Here is a 24,901-nt window from a genome sequence, read left to right on the forward strand (position 1 = left end):
TACATAGCTTCAGAGCATTTGTTAGTTTTCCTACTGCTAAAGAATAGGATTGGTGATAAAAATGATTAATAACTGGATTGAAAATACATTTCTGTATGTGAAATGGAACTGATTTCCTTTTCTGGAAATTTGTAACACGACACAAAAATTAGTCAAATGATGAAATCCTCACTCAGGAATTCGTTTAGTTTCTTTGGTTTACATTTTGCTTTTAACTTCTTCCTCTCTACTTCAGGAGGGAAATTAACAGCAAAGCTGTCAGATGAAATGTAACAAATCAGAAAGGTCTGTACCTGTAGAGTTGTATTTTACAGCTTTTTCTGTTTAAGGAACGGTATGTATGTGTGTTTCACTACATCTACTAGCTGGATATTCGCCAGCACAATAAAAGTAAATACAGCAATAAATAAAAGATCCAAAAAACAGCACTGTCAGTTCAGCCTTTGGTACAATTTATATAATTCATACTTCTTACAGATACAAACTTAACATTAACAAATATAAGCTGAAAAATCATGCTGAGTAAGCAGGAAAGTGCAAGAGAATTAAGAAACCTCAAAAATATAATTACATATATTTTCTCCTTTTACTCCGTGTAGGCATACCAAAAATATATAATAAATGTAGGAAAACGAAAAAGGCAATGATGATGATGATGACAACTGCTAAGATTTACTGGGCATTCAACTTGTACTAGGTACTGCTAAATGCTTTATATTAAAGCTTGACAACAATTCTTAGAGCAAAGTGCTATTATTAAAACTATTTTAAAGACATGAGAAAAGAGGCTGAGGGATGTTAGGAAGTGGCAAGGCTGAGATTCTAATAAAGGCTGTCTGGCTTCAATGCTCTTAGCCACTCAAAGAGAAAGAAATATTATAAAGGCTGGGACTTAGAAAGAGTTTAAGAATTTTAAAATAAACATATTCAAATGCATTTAACCTATTTCAATATGGTAACTATATATATTAAAACTATAGGAAATATTCCCTCTTAAAAGAGCAACTGGACTTCTATATCACTAAACTATTAACAGATTTAAAAATATTTTCCTAGATGTTATAACTAAAATTATTTTGTCACATAAGTAAGATTTTCTCTACAAAAGATCAACCCAAAACTTTTAAATTCAATTATTTTCACCATATCACAAGAGATTCCTGAAAAAAAATCAAAAGCTAAAGTTCTTAAGTTGGAAAAGATAAAGAAATTATAACTAAATCATGACAGATTTTACTAAAGTGATCCCCAAACCAGAGCAATACAACAGTTATGTTCTTCAGAATTAATTTTTTAGATTTTGAAACAATCCATTTGTCAGAGGAAATACACTGAAGTCTGCACAAAGATTCAAACTAAATATGGACCTATATTATTTATCTGTCTAATGTCATACTTAAAAGAAAAAAATCCTGCTATAAGCATACCTTGGCAAAAAATACGGTGAGGTGAGTTTCACTGCCAACAATCCAAATAGGGAATTTTGGAGATTTCAAGTAAGAACCAACCTAGAACAAATGTAACAAAATAAATAAACAAATGAAAACTTTATATTGTCTGTTAAATATCTGTCAATGAATATCTGAAGCATAACTAGTGTCTTATTGATATTTAAATGGAATAATGGATTGTGCCAGAATGCCTTCCCCATTAAGGTCAAATGCTGACTGTCCAAATGAGTGTTATAAAGACTATCAGGGCTAATAAGCTTACATTGGACACTTACACCACATCATCATCATCATCATCATCAAAGGTAACACAGATAAAAGGAATTAGTTTAGCCCTAAGAATTATTCTCAGATTTTACTAAAGATCCTAGGTAGAACGAACACTTCTAGAATTCTAGCTTGGTATCTCAAACTCTGACACTATAAACTTGATGATGATTACTTTATCAGGAAAATAATTAAAATTAACAAGTAAGTAGACTTATGAATAAGTAAGTAAAAGGAAAAATCCTTAAGAACACCCTGTCTATTCTTACTCATGCTTCTCTTCATATTTGTGTGACGTTTTTCTCTTACTAAAGATAAAGAACACCCTGTCTGCAAAGACCATGGAGCAATATAATAATTTCTCTATAGCAAAATATATACTCCCAAACATTTAAGAATATAAAAGAAGTCTGTCATTTGATTCTTCATGGTAGAAGGTAAATTCAAAGTTTTACAATATTAAGTGTCTTTAAAATGTACAAAAAGTTATACTTTATAGCCTGCCTTTAAGGTTATATATTTAATCTATAAAAATGATAGTACCCCAAATTTAAGAGTATCATTTTTGTGTGTGTGATAGAGGAAAAAGGAAGCTTAAAATTCAACAACAACAAATAAGACTTGTGAAATCCAATCATGTTCACCTCAATCACCCACAATCTTAGGTGGACAAAGATTGGGACTGAAAAACAACTAAACTTACCAATAAAATCTGCAGAATTTTCTTTTCTTACACAGGCTCCCTAGAATTGGGAAGTTCTAAGCGGCTACTCACAGCAGTCAGGGCCAACTATTCCCTAAGCAGCCAAAAACCCTGCTGGGAGGCCCCATTTCCGACCACCATTTGGAATTTATTCACATCATCAGGAGGGCAGTGGGAAACAGGCTCTTTGGTATTTGTGGATAGTAAAACCCATGATGGGAGGGGTGAGCCGGATGTGCTAATGGCAACAGTGAACCAGTCGAGGAGGACAAATGGCTTAAGGACAACAGAGAAGAGTCACAGCAAAAGGACAAAGAAAAAGGAAAAGCTCTGATCACAGGTTCAGACTAGAGCAGCTTTAGAGGTGTTCAGTGCAAGACCTCCAGTTCTACATACGGAAACTGAGAAATACACAGGATCAGGGCTTGGTCTGGATTCAAACAGCTAACTAGTATAGAGCTGGAATTAAACTCAGGTTTCCCGACTCCTAATGTGGCAGCTTTCCATTACATCATGCCTCCTGTGCTGAAAAGTTTAGATGTTTAATTACTCTTTTAGAAGAAGTGTGTGTGTGTGTCAGAGTGTATGTATGTGTGTGTAATTAAGGTAGAAGTAAGAAATAAGGATAAGATTATATACTTTAGGATCAAAGGGTAAATGCTGAGCTCATGAAGTGTTTTATAATAATAAAAATAAATAAATCAAGAAGGCATAAATGGTGCCACCACTTGGGAAAACAGTTTGACAGTTCTGCAAAATGTTAAGCATATAGTTACTATATGACCCAGTAAGTTCACTCCTGGGTAAACACTCAAGAGAAATAAAAACATGTTCACAAAAAACTTACATATTAATGTTCATAGCAGTATTATTCATAACAGACAAAAATCAGAAACCGAAATGTTTATCAACTGATAAAGAGATAAACAAAACTGATACAAATTGATGTGTCATACAATAGAATGTTATTTGGTCATAAAAAGGAATGAAATACTAATACATTTAAAATATGACTGGACACTGAGAACATTAGGTTAAGTGAAAGGAAACAGACACTAAAGGCCACACACACAATCCTAATAGGATTCCATTTAGATGAAATGTCCAGAATAGACAAAACTACAGAGACAGAAAGGGCTGTGGGGGAGTGAGGAAGTGACAGCTAAAGGGTTCACAGGAACTTTACGGGGTGAGGAAAACATACTAAAATTGGCTACTGGTGATGACCGCACAGCCTTGTGGATATACTAAAAGCTCATGAACTACACACTTTAAAATGGTGAATTTTATGATATCTAAGTTGTATATCTATTTTTTTTAAAGTGCACAGCCAAAAGCACTCAGAGTTGCCTTTTATCTCGCATGCAAGTGTCCACACACACACACACACGCGCGCGCGCACACAGGGTGAGAGAGGGAGGAGACAGCTATCTAGAGAGTCCGTGAGAGAGACAGTGTCATGGGTGTTAATGAACACATGTGGCCAAAATGGTAATCAAAATGTTAATTTCATTTCTAAAGGGCAATTTGCTACACTATCAAAGAACAGGGAATTGTTCAGATTCACAAAACTAATACAAACACAATTACTTCCTTAATGCCATTTCTCTAAATGTTTGGTAAAGAGTAAATGTTTGTACATATCTCAGAAGGACATCTAGAGTTATATACAGATGAGCACCACAGTGTAATAGGTAGGTTTTTGTTTTTTGTTTTTTTTTAAATCACTATCTTAACTGCGTTTTGAGGCCTGACTAGGGGCTGGTCAATTCCCTTAAAAAAGACAGATTAAGTCAAAACCCCAACCACCTCCCTGATGGGACCCCCATACTCCAGCCACTGTGCGTCGCCCTGGAGCAAGGTACCAGACAAGGAGGGACAACTCCCACGCCCCAGAGCTCACTGAAACTATTCAAGGCAGTCAGTCCACAAAGGGCCCATGAAACATAGTTACCATCCCAACTCCCACCTCAACTTCCTAGGGCTGCAGCTTGCTGCTGCCCTGCACCCAGGTGTCATTTCCTCTTTGGCCCGATTTGGTAGCTTTCTTTTGTTTGGAAGTGTAAGTAACAAAGAGTTCTGCCTTTCATCTATCTGAGTGTCAGTGTGCTGAACCCCGTCATTAAAAACTATCTTTTAATCTTAGAAAACATCACAGTTCCTGCTAGAACACTGGAGCAGTAAAACTACAGTAACACCAGAGTAATAATACTACAGTAACAGAAGAATATGCAGCAGCTACCGACTTTCTGCTAAGATCTTGGGGAGAAACAGACACTCCTCTGTTCTATCTAACAGTTAAAGAAAAGCAAAAGCACCTATTTTAGAAAAGCTTGTAATTCTGGTGAAATTATCCATTCATTCATTCAACAAATATTTCCTGAGTACCTAAGATGTACTGAGAAAGACAATGTGCCTGCCTTCAAAGAGCTTATACTTCATTATGGACAACAATGGAAAAATAAATTCAAGATTAAAAAAAGGTAAGTAAACAAAAAGGATCATTACAAAGTGAGTATTCCTATGAAATAATGTGAAAAAGGGTCATGGAGGTAAAGGTCAAGGAAAGGGTCTTTGAGGCACCGTCTGAAGTAGGACCTGAAGGAGAGAGTAAGACATCCATTAAAGAGCTGGAGGATTCCAGGCAGAAATGAAAGCAAGTCAAAGAGTCATCAGGCAGGGAAGGGCTTAGCGTGTATGAAAAACTGACAGGAGACCAGTGTGGCTGGACCACAGCAAACAGAGAGAGAGCAATGCAACTCTGAAGGACAGACAGAATCCAGACCATCAGGGCCTTAAGGCCAAAGGGTGAAGATTTCAAAATCTATCATCTTCACACCCTATCCTCTTGCAACACACATACCATACACACTTTTTAGAAAACAGCTTCACTGAAAAATCTCTGACATATAAAAATTGTACATACTTAAGATGTACAACTTGATGTTTGGATGTATGCACTCTAAAAAGCTAATTAACATATCCATTGTCTCTATATAGTTACCATTTTTTATGTGTGCACACACACAGACACACACACACTTTGAGGATACGTGAATGTTTGTGTGTTGGTGTGCTGGAGAGGAAGGGACACAACTTGATTCTCTGGTCACTAGACTGCCTTGAAATAGCTTTAGCTTGTGTAATTAAAGTCACTGAAAATATAAGAGTTCCTACTGTTTGATAGTATGATCACTACTAATGAATAAAGACAGGAGAAACTTGTTTATCACGTGTGTATTACTCCTGTCTAAGTGTTGTCTTGAAAAAGGAACGCTGTCTGGTAAACAAGAAAGGAAAGGAAGGAAGGGGAGGAAAGGGGAATGAAAGAAAGGGGAGGAAAGAGGAGGGAAGGAAAGGGAAGGGAGGGGAGGGGAAGAAAGGGGAGGGAGAAGAGAGGAAGAAAGGGGAGGGGAGGAGAGGGGAGGAAAGGGAAGGAAAGAAGGAAAATACTGTTAATGTTACTAAAAATAATCACCACCACCAGAAACCACTGCTATGGAACCACCATTCTAGAATAGAAAAGAACATGAGAACTTTCTTTCTCCAAAATCCGAGCATCTTATTAAGTGCAAATCATTAGTGATTTAAATTCCATTTAAAACTATTTGGAATATCCAATAGTTATTTTAAATTGTCCAGTAAAGCAGAGACATATATCAAAAAATGAGGAGTCTCATGCCAGTTGCTAACCCTAGCACATGTATTAAAGGGTTTAATGCTGTGAAATGCTTCTCTTTTTTTGCTGTGAAATCATTTTTCAGATGAAATAGACAAAAGAAAGAATTTCAGGCATTTAACAAATCTTTCTCTTTGCCTGATAAAGTATTACCAGTTGTTCCAGTGAAGCACACTGCTAGCGAGGAACAAATGGGACATTCTTTTACCTGAGGTAAAAGAATATGCAGCCGCAGCCATAGATATCTCTATTTTTATAAATTACTTCATACTGGGTTCTGCCCCTTACGCTCAAAATGGAAAAAGCTTCAAAAATCGGAAACTCAGATGATCACCCAGCTTAATGCTGCCTTTGATAAGCCTGTCAGCTCAGGAAGGGAGATCAGAAAGTAGCTGAGAGGACATGGCAACAGTAGTAAGCTAAAATGTGTTGTCATGGGAGAAAAATGCTACCCACAACAGTAGGTATGTGAATAAAACCCACGCAAAGCACCTTGAAAATTAACTTACCTTACAGTATCTTAAAGCTTCCATTAGTGTTAAGAATCCCACAGCTGCTTGTTCATGAATACCAAGAAGCTCTGTAACAAAATAGCGTTTTGCATTAGTATATAAATTGGAAAAGCACTTCAGTGTAAATATACGTACGTACATACATATTCTACGCCGAAACTTTTTCTTTTACAGGAAACTACACTTTAAAACCTAGCAAATATTTACTGTTAAGAGTTCACATCAAGTTATCATCACAGAACTACTCATTATAAAATACCGTTCAATCAGGCAGTGGGTATGTGATAACTCAGATATACATTAAAATGCACTTATAAAACTTTATATTCAATGTTACGTTTTGACGGACATTGGATACCATCCCTCTCTCCTATAAATAAACACAAGCAGCATGCTTAAGACTGGGGAAATGATGAAGAGAACATGCTATCTGCTTTTCAAAGGCTAAGAGCTTATCAAAGGACATAGATGAAAACATTTGTGCTGTTTACAGGCACACACATTATCTTATAGTTGTGTTAGAGCATCTGCTCACTGTGATAGGGAAGGCGTACCTAAGTGTCTGAGTTGAATCTTGAAGCATATGTAGTAGGGATTTTCCAAGCCAAGAAGAGGATAAGAGGAAAATTCAAGGTAGAGGAAATGGCAAAAAAGTATGAAAAATCAATGTATTTAAGTGGTGAAGAATTTGCCAAAGCTTCCTTTTAAGGTTTCTAGCCTGGGGAACCTGATAAATCATGATTAACTAAGAGAAAGAATTAAGAAGTAGCTTCTGAAGTGGTATGGAGAGAGAAGATGGTTTTAGATAAGCTGCAACTGAGGTAACTTTAGGACTTCTAGCTAAGGATGGATACACAACTAGAAGTAAGGCTCAGGGAGAGGTCAGGGTTGGATGTAAAGCTTTGGGAGTCGTCAGCATACAGATGAGAGAGCTGACATGGAAATGAGTAAGAAAGAATAGAAAAAGCATAGGAAATAAAAAGATTATTTCATAAGATGTAACTGTGATGGTAATAAAGATCTTTATGAAAAGAGTACAGCTTTCAGCTCATGTACATTAAGTATCACTATAAAAGTAACTTGGGTCCATATGTATTTCTAAAAAGCATTTTCTTCAGGTAAAAATTAGGTCCACTTTAAACACAATGCCTACATAAAACTTGGCATCTTTTTGCCACTCTGGTCATGTATTGTCCTTTTTTCTATTAGGATATTATGTTTTTCTTGTCAACTGATGTAACTTAGTAGTTTTTGTTGTAAATATTTTACTATGTATCCTTAAGTACAACATCCAGATAGTATAAACCAAGAACTGGTTGCTTAAGGCTTTCTAATTGTAAATTCAAAATTAATAGAAGACATGTATACATACAGTTTGTATTTTTTAACTAACAGGCACAGAGGAGGCAGAGCAGTAGTTCTCAAATGTAGTTGAGGATTTTTAGGGATCCACATGATTTTTTGGAGACTACATGAAATCAAAATGATTTTCATAAAGAAGGCAGTAATTGCCTTTACTCTTGACTCTCTCATGAGTGTAGAGTGGAGTTTTCCAGAGGCTAAATGATATGTTATTCCCAACAGACTGAACCTATAAACAGATCTGAGAATCCAGCTGTCTACTAATAAACTAGACATTAAAGGCATTTGCAAAATTTTAAAACAATGTCACTCTTCTTACTAAAGTTTTTTTTTATCATTTTGGAAAATAGTTATTTTTTTATTAAAATATTTATATTCAAAATAATGGTTGTGTTATTGTTATTTTAAAATGAATTAATAAATCTTTAAAAATTTCTCAGTCTTAATCTTTGACAAAATGGCAGTGATCATTATTTTCCTATAAACCAAGTAAGTGAAAGTTTTTTTGAATCCTCAATAATTTTTTTTTTTAAGCGTATAAAGGGCATGAGATCAAAAAACTTGGAGAATCACCGGATAACAGTGTTCAAAGGAAAAAGGAGTGAGGGTGAGCAGCCCAAATAGCCTTTCAAATTTTTCCGTCCTCTTCCTTCTGAAACAGAAGCAGTACTAAATGTCTTCAAGTTCAAAGAATACATGTTAAGAAACATTTTCACATTTCAATTTCTAAAATCAGTTACCACCACCTAGTGTTATGACTTAATACTACATCATTTATTTCCTTAGAATTTTAAACAAATGTATATTTATAATAATATCATGCTACTAAATATAGCAAATTAGCTGTTCATAATTCTTAGATAATAAATTATTCAGATTAGGTCAATAATCACGTTTAGGCATGCTGTTTAGATGGTAACATTTTAAAAATGTATTACTCTTATTTTCTTAAATAGGATAAATATTTACTTTTATCTTCATTAGATAGCTAAAGTGCATCATTAAGAATAGTTACTGTTGTACAAAGTTGTAATTATAGTGAGAATATATTATTCGCACATATTAAAATTTACAGAATTTAGTTACACAAGACTTTTCTCAGTAAGTCTCAAAGAAATCTAGAAATTTGCAGAAAGTTCTAATGAGTATGTCATATTTTAGACTTTTCTGTATAGCTTCGTTTTCTTAGCCTAGCATTTAAGACTAATCATGATCAGTGCCTAGCAACTCTTCGTTCAGTCAGTGAGACTGCCTCTAAATGCAGAGTTTTATATTCAAGTTTGCTTTTTTATACCCTGCTCCTCCACCCTCAACTATCACTTCTCACTTCATTCAGGGAGTCTACAGAAATTCTGTGGCCTTTCAAACTTGATGCTGCCTTGGAAACGAGATAACTTGCTTACATTTATTTAACAAACATACCTTGAGTACCAAGTGTTGAAAAGCACCATGCTAAACAGTGCAGACATACAAATATCACCAGGAATACGAAGACAAATAAGCAAACAGCCTCTCTGCATATCTGATGCGGGGTTAATACCAAAAATACATAAGGAACTCCTACAACTCAGCTGCAAAAAACCAAATAACCTGCAAAACAAAGCCAAACCCCAAAAGAAAAAAATATGGGCTAGAGACTTAGACATTTCTTTAAAGAACACATACGAATGGCAACAGTGTATGAAAAGATGCTGAACATCACTGATAATCAAAGAGGTACAAACTGAAACTACAAGAAGGTATCATTCACACCTGTTAGGATAACCATTATCAAAAACACAAAAGATAAGCGTTGGCCAGGATGTGTAGAATTTGAATCCTTGTAAACTGCTGGTGGGAATGGAAAATGGAAATCCACCATGATTGGTGGTTCCTCAAAAAATTAAAAATAGAACCACCATATGATCCAGCAGTTTCACTTTTGGGTATTTAATCCAAAAGAATGAAATCAGGATCTCAAAGAGGTATCTGCACTCCGAGGATCATTGCAGCACTGTTCACAACAGCTAAGAAATTGAAACAACCTAAATGTCTAGCAACTAATGAATGGATAAATTATGGTACATCTATACAATGGAGTATTATTCAGGATTAAAAAACAAAAAAGTCACATGATCTGTGGCATAGGTATGAACCTTGCTGACTTTATGCTAAGTGAAATATGCCAGTCACAGAATGAGAAAAGCTGCGTGACTCCACTCACATGAGGTATCTGAAAATCATCAAACTCATAGAAGCAGAGAGTAGAATGTTGGTTGCCAGGAGCTGGGAGGAGGAGGAAATAGGGGGCTGCTATTCAATAGATAAAAAGTTTCAGTTACGGAAGATGAATAAGTTCTAGAAATCTGCTGTAAAACTTTGTTTTAATAGTTAATACCATACTTAAAAACTCATCATAAAGGTAGATTTCATGTTAAATGGTCTTACTACAATTAAAAAATATTTACCCCCCCCCCAGAAAAAAGAGAAACAAACCAGTAGATGATAAAAGTAGAACGTGGTAAGCGTTACAAAGGCAAAATGCTCAGAGGGCAAGCTGGTCTCCCTTAGCTGTGAGAATCAGGAAGGGAGGGCCTACGAGGTGGGAGTTGAGGAACTGGACAAATACAGATGGGAAGGATCTAGGTCTTCGGGCACAAGGAGTAGCATGAACAAAGAAATGAAAGCAAGCAGTGTAATTTTGTTCCAGCATAGGTTCATGATGGCTGAAAAAATAAGCTAGGATGAAATTATGTAGGGTCCTTGAGTCAGTAAGGTGTAGAATCTATAGTTTAAAAAAATTAAAGAAAAAAAGAACTTTTTTACACAAATGTTAGAATATCTAAAATTAAAAAAAAAATAGAGAGATGTGGTTATCTCACTTAGAGGTAAAGGTACATACAATCTGAGACATGAACTTTGTGAAATCTGTTTTTGAAGTGAGGAATTTTTTTTCATATTATTATTATTATCTTCTTTCTTTCTACATTTTATTATTTCAAACCAGGTGAACAATTTCATAAAACGTGAAAAAAGCAAGGAAGTGTTCAATGCTGAAGGACCCAGGCCTGGGGCGAGGGCATGAGGGGTCAGCAGGCAGCGGTGGTTCCTAGGTTAGCACTAAGGAGCTACATTTAGGTTAATGGAGCCAGGGCCCAGGGCCGCGGGGGCAGGCCCTCAGTGACATTGGCAGTTGTCTGGAACAGCCCTTGGAACCCAATTCTGTGGAGGGCAGGGCACCGCCCACAGAGGGGGCAACCAGCAGAGGGATGGGTGTAAACACACAAGACACATTCAAGGCACAGAATCACTGGAAAGGGGTTGGGTGGGCACTGGTCAGGATTGGACAGTTTTAAATAGTTTTTCTCTAAAAAGTTTTCTAGGTTTGCAGTTTTTTTTTTTCTCTTGACTTTCATTTTTTTAAAAAGCTATAAGAATTAGCAGGTGGACTGTGGTCTCCAGGAATGGTGGCATTTCACGCTTCTTGTGTTTTTTCCTTTGGGGCCTCCGAGCGGCTGAGGGGGGCGGGTGGGCGGGCAGGAGTCTCCGTGTAAACATCTGGACTGGGGCTGGGTCAGGGGCTGGTGTTGGGTGAAGCTAGGGGTCCCAGGCCGGAGAATTGAGTGCCCGTGCAAACACAGGCCTTGGGAAACTCAGTATGTGCTCCCCTCCCCCATTACAGAACAAGATGATGGTTAAAACCAGAAGAGATGACAGGAGAGGGTACCCATGGCCCTTCCCTGCACCTGGGACAAGGGCGGGCTTCAAACACAGAGGCCTGTGGCAACCCCTTCCCCCAGTCTCTGGAGCTGAGGGAGGGGACAGGGGAGCCAAGCACATAGAGTGGAAAGAGGAGGAAAAGCGGCCAGGGGGACAGGCGGGGAGCGTGGTCCTCTTACCCCCATCTTCCTCAGGGGCTGGGGGGAGCAGAGTTGGCGGTGGCCTGTCCTGCCAGGCCCCGCTGCCCCTCATTAGAGGCCAGTCCTTCAGGTTGTTCTTGATGATGACGTCGGTGACAGCGTTGAACACGAACTGCACGTTCTTGGTGTCGGTGGCTCACGTGAAGTGCGTGTAAATCTCCTTGGTGTCCTTGCGCTTGTTCAGGTCCTCAAACTTAACTCTGGATGTAGCTGGCTGCCTCGTCGTACTTGTTGGCCCCTGTATACTCAGGAAAGCAGATGGTCAGGGGGCTGTGTGTGATCTTCTCCTCGAACAGGTCCTTCTTGTTGAGGAAGAGGATGATGGACGTGTCCGTGAACCACTTGTTGCAGATACTGTCGAACAGCTTCATGCTCTCGTGCATGCGGTTCATCTCCTTGTCCTCAGCTAGCACCAGGTCATAGGCGCTCAAGGCTAGGCAGAAGATGATGGCTGGGACGCCCGCAAAGCGGCGAATCCACTTCTTCCGCTCGGACTGCTTACCACCCACATCAAACATCTTGAAGTGCAGGTCTTTGAGGGTGAAGTGTGTCTCCAGGATGCCCGTGGTCTTCACGCGGGTCCGAAGCACATCCTGCTGCGTGGGGGTGTAGTCACTTTGTGCAGTGCGTTCCAGGTCATTCAGGTAGTAGGCAGCAGTCATTGAGCTGGTACTCCCGCGAGCGGCCAAAGCAGGCCTGCACACCACGGTCAGCCCAGAGCCTCCGGATGACACAGGACAGGTCCTCAGGGAGCACACTCTGCTCCTCAGACATGCAAGACAGTGCAAACAGCTGCCTGGCGTCATCCGCTCGGGAGGAGTCAGCAAAGTCAATCTGCAGATTGCCCGTGGCTTTGACGATGACCATCATGAACTGGATGGTATTGCTGTAGACGACTGTCCGGTACTGCAGGCATTCCTCCTCTGAATAGCCATCTTCATGGATGATCTTCATCTGCTTTACAGTGGTGCTCTTCCCTGACTCCCCAGCACCCAGCAGCAGCAACTTCACCTCCCGAGCTGCCTTCCCGCAGGTTCTTGTCCATCACCTTGGGGCGCTCGGCCACCGCCTTATCCTAGGCGCTCACGGTGCAGCCCGTCCCGCCGTCCGCCGGCCCGGCCCCCACACGGCCCCAGCCCGGCTCGGCCTGCCGACCCACTCCGCTCCCGCCGCCGGCCCTGTACGGGTAGCTCTCCAGTCGGCAGTTCCGAGCGTCTCATATTATTATTATTATTTAGAAACCTGCATGTGTTTTGAATATTAGAAGGCTTTCCTTTCTCTTCTTTATTGGTTATGCCTTTTGGGGGGGTAATTAGGTTTTTTTTTTAATGGAGGTGCTGGGGATTGAACCTAGGACTTCAGTGCATGCTAAGCATGTCCTCTACTACTGAGCTATACCCTCCCCCCACCACCACAGCGTGAGGATCTATTTTTAAAACCCACTTAGTGGTTGTTTGTTGCATTCCTAGGAAGTCAGGTTGCTACAGAGTTGTCATATAGCTGGGTCAGCCAGATTTAGCAAACAGAAACACAAGATGCCCAGTTAAATTTAAATTTCAGATATAAAACATAACTTTTAAGTATAAGTATAGTCCACTAGAAATGATTATTTATTTGAAATGATTATTTATTTGAAACTCAAAGTTAACTAAGAGTCCTGCATTTTATCTGACAACTTAGTTCCAGCTAATTTAATGTATTTTTACAAGTAATAAAATTCGGAGAACATAAACATTTCTGATCTTTCCTCACATATATGCTGATAAACCAAATACTTTCCATATTTGTACAGCACTGAGCAACTTAATCATAATTCATATCAATTACTTAAAAATACTAAAATTTCAAAATGAATTCTTCATCTGTGGAGTTCAGATTTTCATTGTCTATGTATCATGAGTTTATCAACTTTCAATTAACTACGCCTGGATAGACTGCAATACTGATTTCTATCAGAACAAAGAAGAATGTGGATTTCTGATTTATAAAAGCTGACTCTATTTTAATCCCATGAAAGGAAGAAAACATTAAAATAAAAATAATCATCAAATAAACATACGAAAGCAATATATGTACAATACATACAAAAACAGGGTATACAAATAGAGAAGGACTCATTTAAGACAGAAAGGAGGCCAATGGAAGACTGAACTATAGGAAAACAAAGTCAAAGCAAACCTCAGCTCAAAATATAGGCAATGGGAAAGGATGAAGACACATGGCAGGTTAATAAGGGCCAGACCACAAAAGGATCTGAGAGCCCTGCTAAGAAGTTCGGATTTTATTTAAGTGCATACAGAAGCCAGCCATCAAATGATTTTAAGTGAGAGAATATCTGATTTAGTTTTTAAAATGCCATGCTACTCACTAGGAAGGACCAACGGTGTGGGCAAGAATGATTTTGGTGACTAGTTCTACTGCAGTTTTATTTGTATTCTACTACAGAAGCAAGAGCTAGGTTTAACAGCTGGGGTGGAATAATGCACAAGAATTCAGAAATTACATGACCTATATGATCAACAATATGTACTTTCAATTAGGAATATTAAAAACAATCTAGATGGGAAGACCTAATATTGTAAAGATGTCACTTCTCTAAAATAATACACAAATGTAATTACTGTAACTTCAATCAGAATCTTCAGAGATGTTTTTAAAAACAGAACTTAAAAGCTGAAAATAAAGGTCAACTGGAATGGAGAGTGTGGAAATGACTATGATAAATCTGAAAATGTACAATGTTAGGAAACATGCTAATAAATATCGAAGTATATTATGTAACTATGAAACAGTATAGTCTTGACATAAGAACTCACAAAGAGATCAGTGGAAAAGAAGACTCCAAAAAATGACTCAGGTGTGGGAAAATGTGTCATTTGATGAAGTATGTGCTTCACATCGGTGGAGAATTGACTAGAATTAGGATATTAGGTACTTCTTTGGGAAAAAAGGAAAAAGGTAGATCCCTACCACACACCACTCATAAATAAATAATCCAGACGGGCTAAAGAGCTAAACATAAAAAAAAATAAAGCCTACAAAAGCATCTGAAGAAAATACTAGAGAATATTAGTTTTAACCTGGGGCAAGAGAAACATAAAACAAATACAAGAAAAAATTTTAAAAGCAAAACAGAAGTCATAATAGAAAAGATCAGAGGATTAATTTCATAAAAATGAAAAGCTCTGGTATGTAAAAGATAACCAGTGGCAAAGTTAATGGAGACAGAAAAGGCTGAGAGAAAATACTTACAACACAGATTTAACATACAAAGAACTAAAAATTTATAAAGCACTCCTAGAAACTGTAAATAAAGGAAAAATAACCTCTCTGCTGAAAATGCCAAAAGAGAGGAAGAGACAATTCCCAGAAGAAATGTTAAAAGTTGACAAATGTATGAAAAAATGATTAAGTGCAGGCTCACCAGGAATCAGAAAAACGTGAATTTAATTAGGCTATTAATTGTCAATAAACTGACAAAATATTAAAAGATGGAAGGTTCTGACTGTTGGTCAGGATGCAGAAAAACAGGAACTCTCTTCCATGTTGGAAGCGTGAGTTTATATCTTTCTAGTTGGTAAAGCAAATTTCAGAAAGTAATTTGGCATTATTTGTCAAAGTTTAACAGGTGTTTCTCAGAAGGTTAAATAAATACAGAGTTACCATATGACCCAGGATTTTTACTCCTAGGAAGATACTAAAGAAAAACAAAAATATATCCTCACAAAAATTTGCACATAAATGTTCCTAACCACATGACTCATTACGGCCAAGTGGAAACAAGCCAAATGTCCATCAACTGACAAATGAATAAGGAAAATGTGGTATAAACCACACAATCAAATATTGTTCAGTAAAATGGACTGAAATGTGGGTACATGCTAAAACATGGACGAACCATTATGCTAAGTGAAATAAGCCGGTACAGAAGATCAGATGTTACACGATTTTATTTACAAGAAATGTCCAGAATGGGCAAACCTATAGAGGCAGAAAGTAGCTTACTGGTTGCTAACGGCTGAAAGGGACTGACTACTAGTCAGTACAAGGGTTCTCTTGGAGGTGAAAAAACTTATCTAAAATTGATGTGGTGATGGCTTCACAACTCTTAAGAACATACTAAAAACCACTGACTTGTACATTTTAAATAGGAGATTCATACGGTATGTGAATTATATCTCAAAAAAAAAAGCTATTATTAAAAAAAAAAAAAGACCAGAAGCCTACATTTTTAACACACATGCTAACTTTCAGGAATCTATCCTACAGGAAAACTTGACTATGAACAGAAAGACATATACAAAAAATGTTCACTGTAGAATCAGTTGCAATGGTAACCATCTAAATGTTTGAAAATGGTAACCATCTAAATGTTCATCAAAAATAAACTAAGAGCAAAAGACAAACTGAGGAAAAATATGTTTATTACATATATAACAGATTAAGCACTGCTGTCCTTTATATAAAGAAGAGAAAACTGTCCTATTTATCTTTCACTGAACCTTCTTGGCCTTTCCTGCATAACACACAATACCCATTTTCTTTCCCACTGCCAGACTGATGACTATCACTAGAAAAAGACCAGACTGTAAGTTTTGCTGGTTGGATCCACTGTAAATAATTCTATGTAACCTCATCTCAGCTCTTCATTCTGATTGCACATTTAAAAATTTCTCTCATAATTCATTTTGATATTTCTTCTTAAAGCAGTTGATTCAAACCCTTTCTATCCTTTATATGCTTCTAACTTTATCTGTGTCCCTTTATTTTCAGCAACTTCAAAATCCCAAGAGTTCTCCCAATTTAAATCTTTCACATCTGAAAAATGACTTTTTCTTTTTTCAACACCTCCCCCCCCCCCCCCCCCCCCAGTTTTAAAAGAATGGCGCATCTTTGCAAGGTCATTCTTGTTCTTGACTCCTTTTATTGTCTCTTCTATTAAAAGTGGTTCCCTAATGATTCAGGTGACTTCTGTTCCTTAAAACAAAACCTATGTGTACCATCCCTTGGCCTTATTATGACCAGGCAATGAACTCCTCTCTTTCAATTCTTTCCTACATTTCCTTGCCTACATTAATTAAAATATTTACCCCCTATGATACAGCTTCTATCTCAATTGCTCTTTTAAAGGAAAGACCTTGCTAAGTGCTAATTTCATTACCTATTCTTAGCCTTCATTCTCACTGAATGAGAGATACAACATGGCTCATTTACTAACTCTATCACAGACAAGAATCTTTGGATTAAATTCTGAATCTCAGCTTCTCTCTATAAAAGAGGCAAATAACTACCTCTCAGGGCTACTGTGAAATTTAATTATATAAACTTCTTTCACATCATCTCACTTATTATTACCACACTCAAGACTCTTTAAGTGGACTGTAAGAGGCAGTATGTCAAGATGATTAAGTAAGTATTCTGGTTGTACAGAACCAGACCACTGTGGTTCATCAAATCACAGCTCTGCTATTTACAAATGAGCTTTATCTCTCTTGGGAAGTGTACACAGAATTTCATGTGTGCCAGGTCCAAGGGCCGAGACAATGATTTCTTAGGAACTTGGGCCAGGCCTGCCTGCTGGTTTTGGAAGGTCTCCTGAGGATGTAGAGGATGGCTGCAATTCACCCAGGGGACAAAAAAGCTGGTGGTGGACTTTCCGGGAGTGTTCATCTACATGAGCTTTCCTGGAGGCTGACATCTTGACTGTATCATTGGCACCAAGACCCAGCCCCACCCAACAGCTTGTAGGGAAGCCTCAGACCAAACAACACACAGGGTGGGAACACAGCCCCACCCATCAGCAGAATCCCTGAGCCACAAATGCCTTTAGACGCGGCCCTACCCACCAGAGGTCCAGGACCAAGTTTCACCAGGCAGTGGGCAGGCACTGACTTTTCCTGCCAGGAAACCTACATAAGCCTCTAGTCCAGCCTCATCCACCTGGGCACATACCAGAAATAAGAAAACAACAATCCCAAAGCCTGTGGAAGGAATCCACAAACACAGGCCAGACTCTACACTGGGACCACCTGGACCCTGGCCCTTGGGTGACAAGAGAGGAGTGTCCTGCTGGGACGCATAGGACGTCTCCCACAGAGGGCCACTTCTCCAAGGTCGATAAATGTAACCTACCTAAAAATACAAATTGAAAGACAGACAATATGAGGAGGCAGAGGAATATCTCCCAGGTGAAGACACAAGATAAAATCCCAGAAGAAGAAGTAAGTGATGAGGAGATAGGCAATTTATCTGAGAAAGAGTTTGAAGTAATGATGGCAAAGATGTTCACCTAGGGGTAATTTTAAAATTATCACGTCCAGGCCCCACTACCTAGAAATTCTAATTTGTTTATTTATTCTCAGCTGGGGCCTGAACATTAACTTACTTTTAAATTCCCTAAGTGATGATGTATAGCAGGGATTGACATATGGCTCTAATAAGACTGATCTTTCTCCATCCCTAGACACAACCTGTATTCCTTCCCCCTCACTCATCCTATCCGGCCAATTAAAATGTTAACTCCTACTTAACGGCTATCCACTTACCCCAAGGCAAGCACAGTGGGAAAGGTTTTCTCCATCCCCCGAACTTCTATAATACTTTATTTATTTCAAAACACTTCACTCAGTTTGTATTATAGTTATTTGCATGCATGTTCTTGTCTCCCTCTTCTGAGGGAAAGCCAAGTTCTTACCATCGGCCAGTTGAGACATTTTAGAAATTTGATCTTAACCCTTACAAATCCAACATCCCTTTGAGGAAGGCATTACCCCCATATTTTATAAATAAGGAAACTGAAGCCAGGAGAAGTAAAGTGGCTTGCCTAAAGATTTGTAAAACTAGTAACATTATATTTTTCCTTTGTATATTATACATATCATAACCTCCTCTCATGTTATCAGACAGAAAAAAATATCCAATAAACGCTGAATGAATGTATAATTTTTAACTTTGGTGACTGAAAACAGATTCAAGTCAACGTTCCTAATGATTAAGGAAAAATACAAGGAATGTATCCTGCCTGTTTTCTTTTCCAAGACAATTATTTCAAAGTCACTGCTTAGTTTTGATATTTAAACTATACTTAAAAAGATCCAAGGCAAGGCAATAGCCTTGCAAGCTAATTTTTTTAAGAAACAGAAAAGGATGAATCTGTGCATGTCAAAAGCCTAAGCTTGGATAACTGACTACTATCCTATAAATGAAGTGCACAACACAACGAAAAGCCTATGGGAGGCTGGACGGGGAAAAGCCGAGGAGAGCTGAGAGACTGACGTACTTTTAACTGGCAGAGTTAAACACTTTCAGCTATCAATCAGAACGAGGACTCAAGACCAGGGAGGGCTCGAGGTGAGTACAGCTCAGTGGTAGAGTGCATGCTTAGCACGCATGAGGTCCTGGGTTCAATCCCCAGTACCTCCAATTTAAAAGAGCAAGATAACCTGAGGGGTGTTTTGGTCCCTGAATTTTACTGTTTATATTTTGACCTTTATCAGAAATCACCTAAACTAGGTTCTCATTCTAACCTCATCACTCAGTGAATAATTTTGCATTTATTTCTAATGTAGTAAGGCAGGGTAGCTCTTAAATTTCTTAAACAGTAAAATGCAGGGTTGGATTGTATTAAGGTGCTTTTTAATTCTGAAATTCTATCATTTTTACTGATTTTTTTCCCCTTAATCTTGTATCCTTTCATACTTCTGTTAATTAACTATACGTATTTCTAAAACTTGAGAAAACTTCAAATTTAGGAACAAGATCCACTCATTTAAATGGGAGCAAAAAGCAGTAACTATTATTTCCTCAATCACAATATTTGCTTGTCATCTGATGACAGTTTTGTCTAATTATATAAGAAAATGTAAATTTCCCTGTGAACCATAGGAGCCACGGTGCTTCCTGTCCTACACTACATACTTTAAGAGGAGGTACCTAGTAGTTATTCAATATAGGCTGAATGAGTGAATAAATGAATTGAGACTGATCCACTAATAATATGTTAAAGGGAATTTTTTTCCAGAGCTATGTATCAGCTCTCCTTAACTAGATGAATTGGCCAAAGGTATTTCACTTCAACATCCGTGGCAACATATGAAGCTGCAGGAAAGAAATAACTGAGACCAAAAATGGAGTTGATGATGGTTTAAAATCCTCAGACAATATTATATTTGCCCAGCATTTTAAAGGAAATTATAAACATGAAAAGTAATCCAGGGAAAACCCACTAGACTTTTTAAGCAAATATTTCAAATCACAACACTTTTAATTCTCCTCAATTTTAAGCAAAATGCAATAGTGCTCCAGACTTACAGATACCACTGGATAATACAGACTAACTTTACATATATTAAGAGATCTATCTATTACTTTTTCTAAAGAAGTTAGTCCTATAACCTAATTTTATAGGAAACTAGGGAACACTAAAGGCTTGAGAAGTTAGGAACTTGACTGAAGCCATACACTTGGTATCTGAACCCAAGTTTGTCTGCCTCCAAAGTCTATGCTCCTCACATTACAGCCCCTTGAAAACTGGGAGGGAATCATCTTCTATTATAAAGAGTGAGGGAGTCTTCTATGATAAAGCATTTATCTTAACCCCTAAGTACTGCAGAGCCGTCAAACAGATGAATAACAACTGCATCCTAGTGAAATATTAATTATAAAGGAGATAAACCCAACCAAGAATATACTTACGCATTCCTGAGCACTCTCTGTCACCATCCCAGACATTAGAAACAGCATGTCCCGTCAGTAGGAGGTTAATTAAACTTTGGCTATTAATAAAAATTAAAAAGCAATTAAAATATGAATATACTCATTTTCAAATCAAATGATTCCTATAAGGCATAAAGTGATGATTTTTTACATTAAACTGTTGTTTAAAAACTAGAAAAACCTTAGAGTTCTCATTTTACACAGTTCACCAAACAAGCACCTTGCTAAATGAATCACTTATTTTATCACCACAACGGTATCTATTGTTCCAAATATTCATATAAATTTAACAACTTTATCCAAAATGTCAAATTTAAATGGATAAAAAAATAAGCAATAACTTATTTTAGACTGATACTTTACTTAACATCTATAATCATCTTAAAAATACATATATAATTGTTATTATTTGGTGTTTGATGGAAGATATGTGAATTTTAACCTCTGAGGCAGAAAGATCTAAAGGGAAGGACTCATGTTAATAATCGTTCACTGTCTTACCAATTTTAGTAGAAATCGCTATAAAAAGCTTGAGAGGGGAGGTAGTCTCAGAGAAAAATAAAGAAAAAAATTTTTCTCCCAGGCAGGAAAGCATTTACAAATAGGTAAGGGTATACTGATTTTTAAGTCAAAATGAGTACATTTCATCTATTAAAAAATTTCATAAATGGAATATCAAGCAGAATTTGTTAAAATGCCCCCACTGTGATCTTAAAACAAAATACTTGCTACAATAAACACAATGCACGCATAAACCTAAAGTGGAAATTAACACTTCATACCTGAAGCAAGCAAAGCATAAAGCACAAGACTGCTCAAATTGATAGACTTCATGGTGTCAACACTGACAAACAAAATTACCTGACTCAGTGGTGTTTTATCTTAAGCCAAGTTCCTAAAAACAAAAGTCCACTTAAAGAAATAATAGATTTTAATTACCTGCCATGTCCATAGACAGGATCTATCAAAGGTTCACTTGAATCTTCAATTTCATTTTTTATGTTTTCAATGCCCTAAAGAAACCAAGAATTCATTGGTTTATTTTGAGAACTAAAAATTATGGTAGTTTTCAAACTAACCAGTTTATACTATGAATTAATAAAACACAATTATTTAAGTAACTTTTCTCCCAAAGAATTACCCAGATTTGAAATGGAGGTGCAACTAAGATAATGTGAGAAGTAGTTCCTCTAAGAATCTTTTATTTTTTTCCATGGGCTGTATGTAAGAACACAGGTAACAGATCCAATGTCAGCATGTTGGTTAAAGGAGTAGAGAGACAGAATGCTTAAGTTTCAAGAGGAAAGAAGAGAAAACTATTTTATCTGAAAGTTAATACTCATTTAACTTCAGGTGAAATTAAATCTGAACCTACTATATCTGCTAAGGCATCAAATGCATTTTCTTAGGCCATTAAAAGAATTTACTGGAACTAAATACATACACACATGAGAGTTGATAAGAATATAAATTTAAATACCTAAAAGGTATATTTGGTACATAAGAAAATGGAAGGTTTATTGGTAATTCGAATGTGCACTGACAAAATAAAATGTAAGCTAGGAGGGCAGGAAGATTCTTATTTCCTTGAAAGGCAATTTTCTGGTATTTTCAATCCCCTAGAAGAGCACCCAAATCCCTTAAGGTCTAGATACTGGATAAGCACAAGAAGACCTAGGCATTTGTAACTCCATCAATTCCAAAATCACAAAAGATAAACTGCCATTCATTGTGCTATTCACCTAACTTTAACCACTGGTTCTGATTATGGCCATTTCTAAGAACTAAAGAGATGATAATAATCAAAATATTAATGATTGCATAAATATTGTAAGAGAATACAAACAAGTGTGAGACCTTGCACTGGCCTTCCCTGTAAACACCTATACAAAGCAGACTATGATTAAGCCATAATGAATAATATGAACAAGTGACATAATCACTGGGGAGAGAGGGGACATCATCTCAAAGATGAATAACCAGCTCAGAGGAGAACTACAAGACCTGATGGTTTTACTGGCCGTAAAGGACAAGAGTCAGAGGAGGTATCAAAAGTTCTGAGCACAAAAAACTGGGAGAATAATGAACTCATAAGAAACCAGTCATCCTAGAAACCTCCATCACTGCCATTCCCCACGGCCAGCCAACCACCAGCACTTTCGGTTCTTAGTCTTAAATATTCTAAATTAAAACATTTTTTTCCCTAAGTTTAAAACATGCTTCTAAATATGTTCTTCTTCTCTTCTATTCCCATGGTCATTGCTCTAGCTTAGGCTAACTTATTTCAGTAACTACTTTTCCAGTTTTCCTGACTCTAGCCATACTCTCCACACCAACTCCCTCTAGGCACAACTCTTAACCCAATTAAAAAACTTTTTTTATCAACAAAAAGATCTTGTTACTCCATTGTTCACAATTTTGGTTTTGTTCCTGTTTTGGCCACGTGAAATCTAAAGTATTCTGGGTACAGTGCATAAGGATCTTCATATTCTGAGCCTTTTCTACGTAAGTGCCCAGTCTCATCTTCCACAGCTGCCTTTCTGGTATATAATGCTGCAGTAATAATAGTAAATTATAGTTTCCCAGATGTGTGTTATATCTCCAATTGATTATGCCTTTATACTTGCTACTCCCATGGCTTGGAACATCTTCCCACAGCTATTCTGTCTGGAAAATGTGTCCTTATCCATCAAATGACTGCTCCTATATCCAATTGATTATGCCTTTATACTTGCTACTCCCATGGCTTGGAACATCTTCCCACAGCTATTCTGTCTGGAAAATGTGTCCTTATCCATCAAATGACTGCTCCTATATAAGGTCTACCCTTGATTCCACCAAATAAACTTAGGCACACCTTCTCGTATTTTCCCACCATGCTTTGTGCATGTAACAAACGTGAAAAAAACACTGCCATAACAAAAGTAACTACTAATGTGTCCATTTTTTGTTTTGTTTAAGACACTGAAGAGGAATGATTTTTAAAAATTGTATCTCACATTGTAAATCTAGTCCCTAGCCTAGAGTTAATGCTCAATAAACATTTGTCAAGTGAACAAAGTCTGATCAGACATGGTAAATATAGCAGGAAAACTGAGCCTTAACAGAAATGTGAGATTAGCACTTGAGGAAAAGGGTAGGACTGGAAGTGTACATGTTGGAATTAACCACATAAAGGTAAGCTGAGAGAATAAAAGAGGCAAATAACAAGTAAAGATGGAAATGATGTTATAAACAAAAAAGTAATTATGAGGCATTATAGAGAGAGAACCAGTACAGTGATTTATCAGATAGGTTAAGAAAGGGAGTGGGGGTTTAGAAGGAGCTTCCAGAAGGGTTTAAGGGGCCAAGTGCCAGACACTGCTAAGATCAAAGAAAATAAAATTCAGAAGAACTTACTGTACTTCATAATTAGAACATTATTGGTAATCTCTGCAGTCTAGAAGATCAGGGGTGAAAGTTGCAAAGTGGTTAAGTAACAAGCAAGTGGTAAGGAAAGAAGTTGATTCTTCATTATCAGCATAAGGGGTATTTATTTTGAGAAAAGAAACAAAATCAAGAATGAAATTTCTCTTCACAGCAGGAAAATACTAAACTCAAACTAATAAAAACCAGAAGAAGGATCTCCTTCAACAAACCTTTGTCAGTAACACAGAATATAGAAAAAGCAATACTCCAAATTTGTTTCCCCACATTGAATACTGGTCCAAGACAGCATCTTTCAATTCTGATAAACTTCTGAATGATCTCTTTCTGGGGGGAAAAAAGAATTAAGTATTAACACCATGATGACACTGACTACATTCATAAATGGGAAAAAATTTTAACTGTCTATTACATTAAAATGCATACATACAAACAGGAGATTTCTGTAAGTGTCTCAAATTTTTAAATACAAATTGAGCCATTAAAAGCAAAAGCTATTGCTGACAACTGTCACTGTATATAATAGATACCATTAAAATCAAATGTCTACTTGCTAAGGAATGTCTTCATCTCCTAGGTGAACTGTCTGGCATCAGTAACTTCTTCAATGATCATACAGTTAGTTATTTAAGGAATGAAGTGGCCCTCTTCTACGATATAGTTAGCAACCAAGAAAACTTGACTTTTGAAAGCCTGAAAATTATTTAACAAATATTTGAACACCAAAGATAAGGTGTACATTTGTGACTTCTTTGAAAACAAATTAATGTAATTCAAATCAAATTTGATTCAAATCAAAACAACCTATAATTCTATCAACGTAGCTATCTTTACCTTTTATTTTGTAACAAAAAATTTAAATACCCTAATAAAAATATGGCACTTTT

At 37.2% G+C, this 24,901-nt stretch overlaps 1 protein-coding gene and 1 pseudogene across 2 annotated transcripts in view; both read right to left on the reverse strand.

Moving 5' to 3' along the window:
* MINDY3 (MINDY lysine 48 deubiquitinase 3) overlaps positions 1 to 24,901 on the reverse strand; it is an 85,596-nt gene that overhangs the window by 38,003 nt on the left and 22,692 nt on the right. For both annotated transcript variants that reach the window (XM_074358491.1, XM_045524860.2), the window contains 5 exons: positions 24,227 to 24,341; positions 21,528 to 21,601; positions 20,568 to 20,647; positions 6,610 to 6,680; positions 1,428 to 1,508 (listed from right to left, as the gene is read on the reverse strand). In XM_074358491.1, coding sequence (XP_074214592.1) covers positions 1,428 to 1,508; positions 6,610 to 6,680; positions 20,568 to 20,647; positions 21,528 to 21,601; positions 24,227 to 24,341 — 421 coding nt within the window. The remainder of the gene's footprint in view (positions 1 to 1,427; positions 1,509 to 6,609; positions 6,681 to 20,567; positions 20,648 to 21,527; positions 21,602 to 24,226; positions 24,342 to 24,901) is intronic.
* LOC105077604 (guanine nucleotide-binding protein G(i) subunit alpha-2 pseudogene) lies at positions 6,688 to 12,933 on the reverse strand (annotated as a pseudogene).

Source organism: Camelus bactrianus, chromosome 35, assembly GCF_048773025.1.
Source record: "Camelus bactrianus isolate YW-2024 breed Bactrian camel chromosome 35, ASM4877302v1, whole genome shotgun sequence".
In the NCBI taxonomy this organism is placed as follows: domain Eukaryota; kingdom Metazoa; phylum Chordata; class Mammalia; order Artiodactyla; family Camelidae; genus Camelus; species Camelus bactrianus.